General features: G+C 38.9%; 1 protein-coding gene across 1 annotated transcript in view; it reads left to right on the forward strand.

The window, feature by feature from the left end:
* Positions 1-2,366: 2,366 nt before the first annotated feature.
* The window catches only part of LOC121297405 (protein WWC2-like), a 70,279-nt gene continuing 59,797 nt past the window's right edge, over positions 2,367-12,848 (forward strand). The window contains exon 1 of the mRNA XM_041223725.1: positions 2,367-2,693. Within this exon, the coding sequence (XP_041079659.1) occupies positions 2,566-2,693 (128 nt within the window). The 5' untranslated portion in view covers positions 2,367-2,565. The remainder of the gene's footprint in view (positions 2,694-12,848) is intronic.

The following is a 12,848-nucleotide window of genomic DNA, read 5'->3' on the forward strand; positions in this document are numbered from 1 at the left end:
GGTGTGTTTCTCTATCAGGGCAGATCCTACAGCTTTTCTCAGTGCCCTCTGGCTGCTGGGCTCAGTGGTAGGACTATTGAGGATGTTGATGCTGGTGTGTGACAGAGGTGACAGTTCTCCTGGTGGCCCCCAGGTGGTCCAGGAGAATCTGATTTGCAAACCTTTGCCAGCAACTGAAAGGGTGGCTGCGTACTCTACCAGAGGAGTGGCTATGCCATGGGCCCTCTTTAGAGGTGCCTCATTGACTGATATTTGTACTGCAGCTAGCTGGGCTACAACGCATACACTAACCATGTTCTAACGACTCAATCTGGTAGATCCCTCTATGCCTTTATTAGGCACAAGGGTCCTTGAGGTTGCAACTGCTGTCCGCTCATGCTCCCTCGCGAAGGCTTTGATATACTGCACCCAAAAATATTGGTTGTTGGTCGTCTTCTCTGTCATGGACCTGGGGTTACATCTGTGACCTATTGGTATTTTGTGTTGTTGCCGAGCATGTTTAAGGATAGTTTTGGTGAATTGGGGCTGAGGATTGTGAAATGGAACTGGGGGTGGGGATTTACCCCATCTGTCCACTGGGTGGCATGCGTTCTAGGATTGAAATATTATGAATGTTGGTCCTGTAGAGGATACGATTTTGTCACGGTGGTTTTTGTCACTGGGCGAGTTGCGGATAAAAAAAAAAAGAGAATTCACGGAAATGTCACGGAAAGGCCACCAAATAATGTACATCAACATACTCAATAGCTTTTAAATAGTACACAAATACAATAATATAAAGACTCTTGTTTTTGACTGCTGGCAAGTTTAAATGTTACTTTAGAGTACAAAACCTAGTTAAAGGTCCTTTCACCCCAAACCTACAAAGCCTTTCACCATAAACTTCTCGTTTTATCTACAGTTTGCAGTAAATAAAAAATATGTTCAATGTTTAGTTTTAGAGAAAGTGAGTATTTATATTTATTTAACAGACTACTTGGGTACATGTATGAAAAAAAGTTTCAAGAAATTTCATTAATATTTTTTGAAGATGCAAACTCATTTTTTTGTTTTAAAAAATAAATTAACAAACGCTGTATGTGAAGATCACAACCGAGAGTTTACATTAACATACGATCTGTTCATTTACATGCTTGCTCAGCTACAAATTACAAATCTCATTCGCTGATCTACATAGCTACACGTAAATGCTGCGTGCTACACGACCAATTTACAGATACTCGCATGTTTGTATTTTCAATGCATGACACACTGCATTTTAAATGTTTACATCCATTTCCAAGATTTCACGGACTTTTACTCAGATTCACGATTTTCGTGGCATCCGTGACAAAATCGTATCCTTATAAGAACTAAACTTATCAAAAATATCATTACATATTACATTTTTTCAAACTATAATCTTGGATGTAATTAACTTTCAATGCTAGTTATCTCAATAAATAGATACAAATCATTATCCAGGCCTCAAGAAAGATGGAGTGACTTAAACCAAGTTGAAATACAGGAATGCAGTTAAAACATGTAGTGTACATACAGGCATCAATTTTATTGGACATGCAGGTTATTGTCATGTCAGTTTCACCTGGAATACCGAATATTAATATGCAAGTGGAGAAATCGGCAGGCAGAATTATGTTTAAATAAATAAAAAATAAAAACCTTTTCTTTTTCTTTTTTTTCAGCCTAGAAACCCAATGTAAACAGTGTAAAAAGAGCAACACACAGGTAAGTTTTTTTTTTTTTAAAGCTGTAGCAGCGTAGGTATATTTGTGATTGAGCTTAGTAGGTTTTATTACAGAGAGTATAAACACAAATTACAGTGATAGGAATATTATTTTATTGATACAACAGGTGTCAATTATACATTTACAAGCGAACGCTGTTAATTAAACAAAGAAAACAAGAGAGAATAGGCGGGCTGGCTGTTGGTACACATGTAACTTGCACCAGATTCAACCCGCAACAAAGTTTAACATAACACCTCCTGATATGTTTAAATAGAAGCGTTTCTCTTTAAATAGTACACGGTTATCTGTGCAGTGAAGAGACTGGGCACGAGACTGTGGTTATCTCTGGGGGGTGGTATATTGCAACACCGAATAGTATCTGCATTGCTGACAGAAAACTGATAAGAATGAAAATTACTCAAAGTCTTGATTAATAAACCAGCAATTGTATTTATTTATTTATTTATTTACAGACAGATAATAATCCATTATTTTTATATCTGTTTTTTTTTTTTTTTTTTTTTTTTTTAATCTTTTTAAGACTCGAGGGTATGGCTTTATGCTGAAACTGGAACTACAAGTTAGTTGTCAACATTGCTGCCTTGCAGGGGTTAACCCTGTGGAATGTTGCACTGAGGAATGTGCATGCAAATAGATTTATGCTAACGACATGCTAATGAGGTGCTGGCTGGGAATAGTCAGGTCTATCCAGGCTGCTGCTAAGAGCTAAGATGGAGGACTGGAGTGAGCGAAGAATGGCCATGTATTGAAGATTGTAGATAGAGGTTTTCGTGTGTGTTTTCTGTACATATGGAGGAGTTTTTAGAAACTGATCATGCCTAGAAAGGGGAATGGACAGCTGCCGTTACCGGATGGCTGGGAAGAAGCGAGGGATTATGATGGTAAAGTGTTTTATATCGACCACAACACCAAGCAAACCAGCTGGATCGACCCCAGAGACAGGTATGCAACTCAAGAGAGGAGAAAAGTATCCCAAACTGACACGCACCGTTATAAAAACAGAGCACCATTACGCAGAGCTTATAATGATCTTACACAAGACGAACAAGCAAACGATGCTATAAAAACATGCCAAGGAATACAAGAAATATTACTGTTAGGATAGGAAAATCAATGGAGTGACATTAAGATTCATTGTTTAGATTTGTACGTACAACAAACCAAAGTGTATAATAATAATAATAATAATAATACATTTAAGTTAACTCATAGAAAATAATACAGCTGATTTATGACATACATAAACAATAAATGGAAGCGTTGGAATTCCTAGATCGGATAATGGAAGTGACTTCCAGTAAAACTTGTTTCAAATGACATAACATGTTATGTAGTACTGAGCAACGCAATTTCTTAAATAAAGTACTTGTTATTCCAACAAATCATAAGATTTTTTTTTTTTTTTTTTTTTTTTTTTTTTTGCATATGCATTTGCATTTGCCACAAATAGTGCGGTCTTTACTTTGTTTAGTCGTAGTTAATGTCTAATCTACATGTTGAGCACCTTTCCAGTAAAAAGCTCGTTAGGTGAACAGTTAATGTGTTTGATATGCAATTGAAGGTAATAGTTTCAGTTTAGTGTGTTTGTTTTCAGTGTTTGCAGCACGTTTTCTTTTTTGGATTGTGTGCAGGCGGAGTTCATCAAGATGCCTGTTGAACGTGCTGCACTTTATCAGGACAGGTCTCCTTGGCTACTAAATTGTGGAATATGCAATACAGTAAAATGGGTATATTGCACATACTGTGTCTCAGTTATATGCAAATATGTTTCAATGTATTATATTTATTTATTGTAACGTTTTTTATTTTTTGTGTGTATTCTAATCGAATGGTTATGTCCACTGTGTGCTAGTCGCTCAGGCCTCATGACTAGGTGGTAGGCCCCAAGGCAATAATACTCAGTTTATAATTAAATCATTTGAAATGTTTTTCTAAAGCAATTAAGGACTCCTTGTTTTACTATAGGAGAAAAAAACCCAACATATGTTAACATGGTTACAAAACCCATGGATGCAAGAAATGGACTGCAACTGGTTTTCTGCATGAATTGCCGACAAATAGCATTTAATTGGATATGAATTATTCAAAATGTTATTAAAAATATTAGTTTTATTATTTAACAGGTGAAATGGACTGGGTTAGAATTAAGACGAGTCGAAGCATACTTACTACCCGTTGCTTGAATGTATGCTTTCGCGAGATTTATATTAGTTGAGACTGATTCTCAATTAATGTGTAAAAAAAAAAATACAAGAAGACATAATCTAATAAAAAATAACTCTAGATTAATATAAGTATGCTGAAAATATTAAATCTGTTATTTTGAAAACGTTTTGGCAACATTTTAACAACTTGCAGCAGCTTACTGCTGGTGCATTGTAGGTAAAAGAAACTGTGGCAACATTGTTAGTGAATAGGTTTTCTTCTCGGTCAGCACAGGGCAGCGATCTCATTTGGACCTGTAAATATTGGTTCAGTGCATGCATCAGTAAAGTGTCAGGCATTTAAAAAGTACTGTAATACATTGTGTTGTGAATAACATTTATTGAAAATAGTGTTATAGTGTTTATAAACATGAGAGCACAACTTTTTTGGTTGTTGTTGTTTTTAGAGGTGGGCTGTAAACTCTCAACCCAAAACACATTAAGTGTTTGGTTTTTTTTTTATTATTATTATTTTGTTTTTCCCTGCCACGGGTGTCCAGCTCGAGCTGCTATTGTCACGAGAAGGGAATATCTCCCAGAAGTTTACAGGGAAGGTCACATGAGGTTCCCTCCATGATTTGCTGGAATAACCCAATATTGCAGAAATACTCTGGCACAATGACCTCAAATGAAGGCAGAGTGCAATGTTTTTTCTGTTAAAAATAAACTCATAAACAGTTTACTCTATTTTGGTTTTGTTTTATTCTACTGCGGTACTTCCTGTCTGTGTCGAATGGACTGTTGGTAAGTCACTTCCTCCAGCACAGAGTCATAGTAAAATATCTCATTCCATATTCCAGACTCATTTACCCTGACTATCCAGACTTCTCCGGTCGAAAATCCCAGATCCAGGAAGGATGAGAACAGTCGCACAAACCCAGTTCCGACAGTATGAGGAATGTTATGCAAATAAAGTGGGTACCTAATTAACATACCCCCGTGCAAAAATCTAAAGGGTTGGAATTAATATTTTCCATCTAAAGTGGTCCTGTCTGTTTAAAAAAAAAAAAAGGCCTAATTGAGATGGGAACCTATTTCAAACAGGCTCCTTCTTAAAAAAAAAAAAAAGGGTCTGATGTGGGTGCAGCGACTCGCACTGCTTTGCCGATGGAGCGTAATGTGTTGGTAGAGATTGGTGCGATTTTAGAGGATTAAAGGGATAGCGTAGCTGCTATACTAAATTAAACAAGTACATAAATGAATATACATGCGCATATTTTTATTTATTTTATTTTATTTTTTATGTATGTATGCATTCATTAATGTATTGTAGCGGTATCGGCGCCATGCTTTTGTGTGAGAGGTCCCAGGTTTTTTTTTTCTCTGCCTTTAGCCTAATACCTTTCAATACCACCTGTCCATTGATTGAAAGGAAGTGAAAACTTTCATTTGCATTATTAACATTTAGAAAACTATTGTGTGTGAACAGCCAATCAGCTTTCAGATCTAGCTGGCTTTTATTTTGCATAAATGCCCGCTGGAATGTAGAAGTGCTTAACTGTGAATTGCATTTTAAAATCAAATATTCTGTAAACACAAACCGCCTTTTTTTCCTTAACAGTCTAATCTGATAACATAAAAAGCTACTTAAACATACTTTATGACGCTGGTCTAGAGGCTAGCAAAATCATGTCTGTGACAAGACACTGTAATGAGAACTCACATCATAGCTACTGCAGCAACAGCAAATAAGAGGGAAGACACGACTGGGCCCCAATTCTGTCATAGGCTGGATCCAAACAACACGTTTTGTCAAAACCAGCCAGTCACACTCCCAACTCTGTTTCAGTGTTTTCCGCACCAGCCAATCCACTCCCTGCCTGCCTGAATGATGCCCCGCCTACAATCGAGTCAGAATCAATACTACACGGACTGTTCAACAATTGTGCATGTCCAGATAAATTATAATAAGAGTAAGACCTCAATAATAAATATGTTAGCAATAATAATAATAATAATAATAATAATAATAATAATAATAATAATAATAATGTTTTCTCTACATGTATGTCGTTTTTCTATTCTAATTATGTTAGGGACTATTTTCTCGGCAGAATGTTACCTGGTGAAATATCAGAAGTCCAAGGTAAATGTAGGTATTAAAGTTTTTTTTAAAGAGCAAATAAAGAAATAAATTGTTTTCTTATGGCGATAGAGCCCTCTCGATGCAGGCTCTACCGCGTGGTAGATGACCTTGACTTTCGTTAGCGTCCTCGCCTACGGCTTGGGACGCATAACTCCAGTCGTGGTCATTTACCGTACCGTAGAGCCTACATGGCAACTTTTTACTTTGAGCTCTACACTGCTGTATTTTCCTGTTAAATTTGAATCCCAAGTGTTTACAGAATATTTAATGTTAGTATTCACTTGCTTTATGTGCTGTACTTGTATATAAAGGTTAACCTTATATGTTACTTGTTTAAATCATGTATTCTGAAGTAGGATTTTTGTGTAAAATAAGAATGTCTTGCCTTTGGAGTAGTGCCAGGCCAAAAAATAAATAAAATTGTGAAGATTAATTTGAATTTAATAAACTATATACAGTATTCTGTAAAACTGCTTGTCCACTGGTATGATCAGCGACTCTGGAAACAATCTATCCAGAATACCATCTGTACTGAACAAAAATATGAACAGAATATGCAACAATTTCAAAGATTTTACTGAGTTATAGTTCATATAAGGAAATCAGTCAATTGAAATGAATTCATTAGGCCCTAATCTATGGATTTCACATGACTGGGAATACAGATATGCATCTGTTAGTCACAGCTACCTTAAAAAAAAAAAAAAAAAAAAAAAAAAAAAAAAGGTAGGGGCATGGATCAGAAAACCAGTCAGTATCTGATGTGACCACCATTTGCCTCATGCAGCACGACACATCTCCTTCGCATAACGTTGATCAGGCTGTTGAGTGTGGCCTGTGGAATGTTGTCCCACTCCTCTTCAATGGCTGTGCGAAGTTGCTGGATATTGGCGGAAACTGGAACACGCTGTCATACACGTCGATCCAGAGCATCCCAAACATGCTCAATGGGTGACATGTCTGGTGAGTATGCAGGCCATGGAAGAACTGGGACATTTTCAGCTTCCGGGAATTGTGTACAGATCTTTGCAACATGGGCCCATGCATTATCATGCTTAACCATGAGGTGATTGCGGCAGATGAATGGCATGCTGTCTGCCATCTGCCTAGCACAGTTGAAACCGGGATTCATCCTTGAAGAGCACACTTCAACAGCATGTCACTGGCCGTCGAAGGTGACCATTTGCCCACTGAAGTGGGTTACGATGCCGAACTGCAGTCAGGTCAAGACCCTGTTGAGGACGACGAGCACGCAGGTGAGCTTCCCTGAGACTGTTTCTGACAGTTTGTGCAGAAATTCTTCGGTTGTACAAACCCACAGTTTCATCAACTGTCCAGGTGGCTGGTCTCGGATGATCCTGCAGGTGAAGAAGCCGGATGTGGAGGTCCTGGGCTGGCGTGATTACACGTGGTCTGCGGTTGTGAGGCCGGTTGGACGTACTGACAAATTCTCTAAAATAAGTTTAATGTAGAAAAATGAACATTCAGTTCTCTGGCAACAGCTCTGGTGGACATTCTGCAGTCAGCATGCCAATTGCACGCTCCCTCAAAACTTGAGACATCTGTGGCATTGTGTTGTGTGACAAAACTGCACATTTTAGAGTGGCCTTTTATTGTCCCCAGCACAAGGTGCACCTGTGTAAAGATCATGCTGTCTAATCACCTTCTTGATATGCCACACCTGTTAGGTGGATAGATTGTCTTGGCAAAGGAGAAATGCTCACTAACAGGGATGTAAACAAATTTGTGCACAAAATTTGTGAGAAATAAGCTTTTTGTGCTTATGGAAAATTTCTGGGATCTTTTTTGCGTTTATATTTTTGTTCAGTGTAGTATTGGACCGGTACAAACTACAGTTGGCATCTTTACTGGTAGGATTTGAAAATCCTGGAGTTTGTATTGATCAAGGCTATCAGTAGAATGACTAATCGATTTGGAATCTCTACCATAACATACTGTATGGCACCAGTTTTAACCCCAGCCTCTACCCATGGTTTGTTTGTTTCTGTTTATTTTAAGGTTAATGAACTGAGCTCTTGTTAGAAAGTGATGTCATTTGCTCTCAGTACTGCTAGTCTGCTTTCCAAAACAAATAAATGGATCTCCCCTCTACAATAATACTGTTGTGCGGTGAATTTTTTGAAAACGGATGCTGTGATGCTGTGTATAGAGACGAGGTGGCCATTCAAACTGTAGCCTCTCTGAAATTCTTTGGTGGGGATGCTGCAGTGTAGGAGCAGGTGAGGACTGTGAGTGAGGAAACTGCTGATAACTTCTGCTGGATAGCCTCTGTTAGGAAATGTCAAGTAAAAGATGAGTTTTCTGTCTGCATCATTGCCACATAGACTTGTGTAGTGGGAGTGTCTTGTAAACGGACAAGGGGTTGTTTAGTTGCCTGGGGAAAGGGATGGAGGAAGGGAGGGCACAATTGACACCAGTAAGCATTGCTTATTTTACAAGATGTGAGGTGGAGACTGTAGATCAAGAGATTAAGAAAATATGGCGGCTCTTTTCTCAGAGTACTGCTTGTACATTTTAGGTCCGTGTAAATGTAGATATCTTTTATATGCCTGATAATATTATCTTTAGTGCGGGTAGTCATAAACACACATGATAAATGCGGTACTTTACAGTATTTGTCTGATTTAATGTAACTTGTCTGCCAGAGAACTTAAAAATGTGTGTGTTTTAATTGATAGATGTTGCATTTAATTTCCAAAAAATAATTGACAAATCAACGTTGCTTTGGTGGACACACACCAAAGATCAATCTCATCAACAGAATAGAGCTCCTCATTTATAGACAGCAGGCTTTCAAGGTGTTGCAGCAACATACAATAAACATTATCTGTAACATTCCAGACACCGGTTTACACAATGGCAGGTTTGATTTCAAATGAGGCTATTTCATAGTGCTCTTCAGCATTCGCTATGAAAGTGAGTCACCTTTGGTGTCTTCGTACCCAACAGACGAACAAGAAGAAAAAAAACCTCAAAAATCCAGATCGCTTACTGACAGCTACTGTAGCTATTCTGCAATTGGGGAATCCTTTTCTCATCAGTCACTTGGCTGTAACCCATAATCTTCCCTATTTAAAAATTTAGTGACATTTTCGTTGGCCCTTATTAACCCTGGTGATTGGCAGTCACCTGTTGTAGCACATCACTGGGGGTGGGGATCTAATGGCACCCTTTGACCAGTGACCTAAGATGGCCACCATACGGATATGATGTGCGTTATGATATACAGGTAGGTATCATACTGACCACAGGCTTTGACGTACGGAGTGTCTTTATAGTCAATACCATGTTGTATTTTATGATTGTCCAGTAGAAATTTACCATTTCACTGCCACATTGTTTTTACCTTTTGTACAAGTTACAGATCAATTTGACTTAATCTGTACTAATATTTAATACTGAGCTGACGTAAGTCCCATTAACAAGTAAAAATCTATTCTCTCTCTCAAACAGTTGTTTGAACCTCTGACAATATCGATGACCCAGACACAAACTTTGTCTTTTAATTTTGGTGCACAGCTGTATGATTCCATGTCAAGTTCCATTATCGGTGAAAAAGTAAAATTAATTTTTCCCTGGGGATGCTTGTGTTTGTTCATAAGTAAGAGATGGTAAAGTTTTTAATGATTTTTAATTGGATGGTTGTGTACCATTTCTCCCCCACTGGAGGGTGGGACAGTGTAGTGGAGGGATCTTTAACCCTGGTCCTGGGGAGCTCTGATCCTGCAGGTTTTCTAAGTGTCTTTACATCAGAAATGGCTAAAGATCTGGAAAAATTGTTAATCTTGACTAATTGAGCCAATAATTGGTGCAGTTCGGTAACTGAGAGGTCGGTTGAAACAAAATCGGAAGACCCAGTAGCTCTTCAGGACCAGGGTTGGAGACGCCTGATGTAGAGAAACAAGTTTTGGAAGTTTTAACTGGATAAAGTAGGAATTTAAATGGAATGTTCAATATGTTTGTCATTTTTAAAGCTTGACAGATCAACGCCATAGTTAAAGTTCAGTAACTAAAGAGAGAGTGTTTCTCAATGAAATATGCTGACAGAATTGATTATGTCTTGGATTTGTAGCCCACGGTTGTGGGTTAAAGATTTACATTCTAGTTGACAGGCTATGAAGATTCATATTAGAAATAGCTGGCAAATGTCTGTACTGCAGCTCATTTACACTACTTCCATAACCGTTGAAAGGAAAGATTTGTCTTTTCCTAACTTAACTGTTTGTTTTTTAATGATTAGCCTAAGTTTGGATTTGTCGGCTGCATTTCTCTAACAGATATTTGTTAGGGTAACTACTTTCTGCAGTGTTTTTGTTGTTTGTGATTTTGTAATTGAGGTTTTATAAGCACATCATGGAATTTTGCCAAAGTGTAAGTACCATGATGGCAACAGGCACCTCAGCTATTTTAGCATACAACCTCATTGCATATCAGTAAGGGAACATTTTAGATAGGCTTCAGTGAGTTACAGGAAAATAATTCCATCTAGGGTTTGTAAAACCTGAGATGGAATTATTTTATTTTCCTTTAACTTACTGAAGCCTGTCTTTTTTTTTACATGGATATTAGTATCTGTAATAAAAAAAAGACAATAAACGCAAGTGAGTTTAATGAGTAATAATAATGTACATTGTCAATATTAAAGACTCTTAAATATAAATTTATTTTTGATAATTCAGGAATGGTGAATTAAACTGGTAGACAATGAACTGCAAAAAATAACCTATCTAGGAAAATGTGTTTCAATGGGGCATGCTTACTTTTTTATTTATTTTCATTAGTCGGTTTCAGAGTTGAAGATGTGTGTCGCTCTTTTGGTTGGTGCTCTCATTGTGTAAATCTTCACAAAGACAGATTTGTTAAAAGTGCCTAAAAACACAAATTGTGGGTGTTGTCGAGTGCTTTTGAAAGTCATTGACAGGAATGTCTTTAATTTCCCATTCCTCTCAGATACAAATGTACCAGCTTTACATCAATTTCTATTTTTTTAACATAATCTCATTTTGTTGATCATTAATGAACATCTCTCTACTGTGGGTGTTGTTGAGTGATTGAAAACGAGACATTTTGTGTTAAATTTGAAAGTCTCGGAGTCGAATGGGTCAAAATTAAAGTATATTTTCCTCTACAGGAATTATGAAATTGACGTCGCTTTGATATTTATTTATTTTTTTTTTTTAATGGCTCAAGATGCAAATATAGCCTTCATCAACATTTTATATAATACACTGCTGTGCAATAGTCTTTTGTGTTTCTACTTTTGGAATTTTTCGCGTCTCAATCGCACATTGTTTATCTGACCTTTCCGTGCTTTACATCAGTTTTAATGGCCTTTTTATTGCTATATATATATGTATGTATGTTTAACTTGATTTTTTTATTTATTGTGGATGCTTCTTGCTCCCCCCTTGGATTGCTTCACTCCCCCCTGTTGAGAACCACTGGGTAAATGTGATGGACTAGCCACCACAACACCTCACACCAGCTGCCCATGCACGGTTCACCCTGAGTTGCCATTATCAGAAGTTGTTGAAGACCCTGATCAATGGGAACCAAAGACTGCTAAACGACAAGCCTGGACTACCCCCACCCAAACCAAGCAGCATCAACAACAGTCAAAGCTGCACAACAGCAGAAAACACCAGTGGAGGCTCAGAGTAAACCTCTGATGCTCACAACATCGATATACATTGTAACTCCTGTGGAAGGGTGGTGGGTAATTCACTGACACAGGAGGTGGATTTGGCAACACCGCACAGGTGCCCAGTTTTATGTTGGGGTGCTCTTTTTCTTTTTGCCCGCAGATGGTGCTGTGGGTCTGTGGTCCGCTTACCAACGATGGTAAACAGCCACGGGAATACGAAGTGATGATACACAATACCGGCGCTCTTGCAGGTGCTTTGAAACAATAATTAAAAACAGAAGGCACAAAGAAACAGGGAAAATAAAACAGTAACAAAACTACAAAGAAAAAAAAGGTGCTGCACTTGACAGCTATATCCCAGTCGCCGCTACCTGTGCGACCCGGATCACTGTCCTACACTGCCGGCTAACTAGCCTGCTCTTTTACAATACGCCGGGGTCTGCCCAAGGGTGCCCCGCTGTCACTGTCTCGCTGTGAAACTCTTTCTTTTTCTCCCGGCTGATTCCTGGTCCTGAATCGGAGCTTCTGCACTCTCGGCGCGTCTAAGTGGGCAGACCTGAGGAAACAGCGGAGCATTATTTTATAGGGCCAACAATCTCCCAAGACTCTCCTCTCAGCCATTCAGAGAGGGGGAAAGTCCACACACCCACTTTCCCACCTCCCCGTGTCACTGCCATGACTCGCAGGCGGTTGTTGGACGACTGCTGCCCTCTTCCTGCAGCCCTGTGAACACGCCAGCAGAGTCAGCACAGATCTCCCCCTGCTACATATCCTTCCCCTCAGGTTCATTCGAAAGTCCTACACCCCCATGCCTTCCCGACAGAAAAAGTCTGCATTTTGATGCAGCTTTCCTGCTTGGTGGACTACCCCGAAGGCATAGGGCTGCAAGGCCAAGTACCACCATGTGATTCTGGCGTTGCTATCTTTCATCCGGCGAAGCCATACTAAGGGGGCATGATCTGTAACCAGGATGAAGTGTCACCCCAGGAGGTAGTACCGGAGTGACTCGACTGCCCATTTTATGGCAAGACACTCCTTCTCGATGGTGCTATAATTTTTTTTGCGGGGAAGGAGCTTCCTGCTGATGTACAGGACTGGGTGCTCGCTTCCCCGAACCTCCTGAGACAACACTGCGCCGAGAC

Source organism: Polyodon spathula, chromosome 2 (assembly GCF_017654505.1).
Source record: "Polyodon spathula isolate WHYD16114869_AA chromosome 2, ASM1765450v1, whole genome shotgun sequence".
NCBI classification, from domain to species: Eukaryota; Metazoa; Chordata; class Actinopteri; order Acipenseriformes; family Polyodontidae; genus Polyodon; species Polyodon spathula.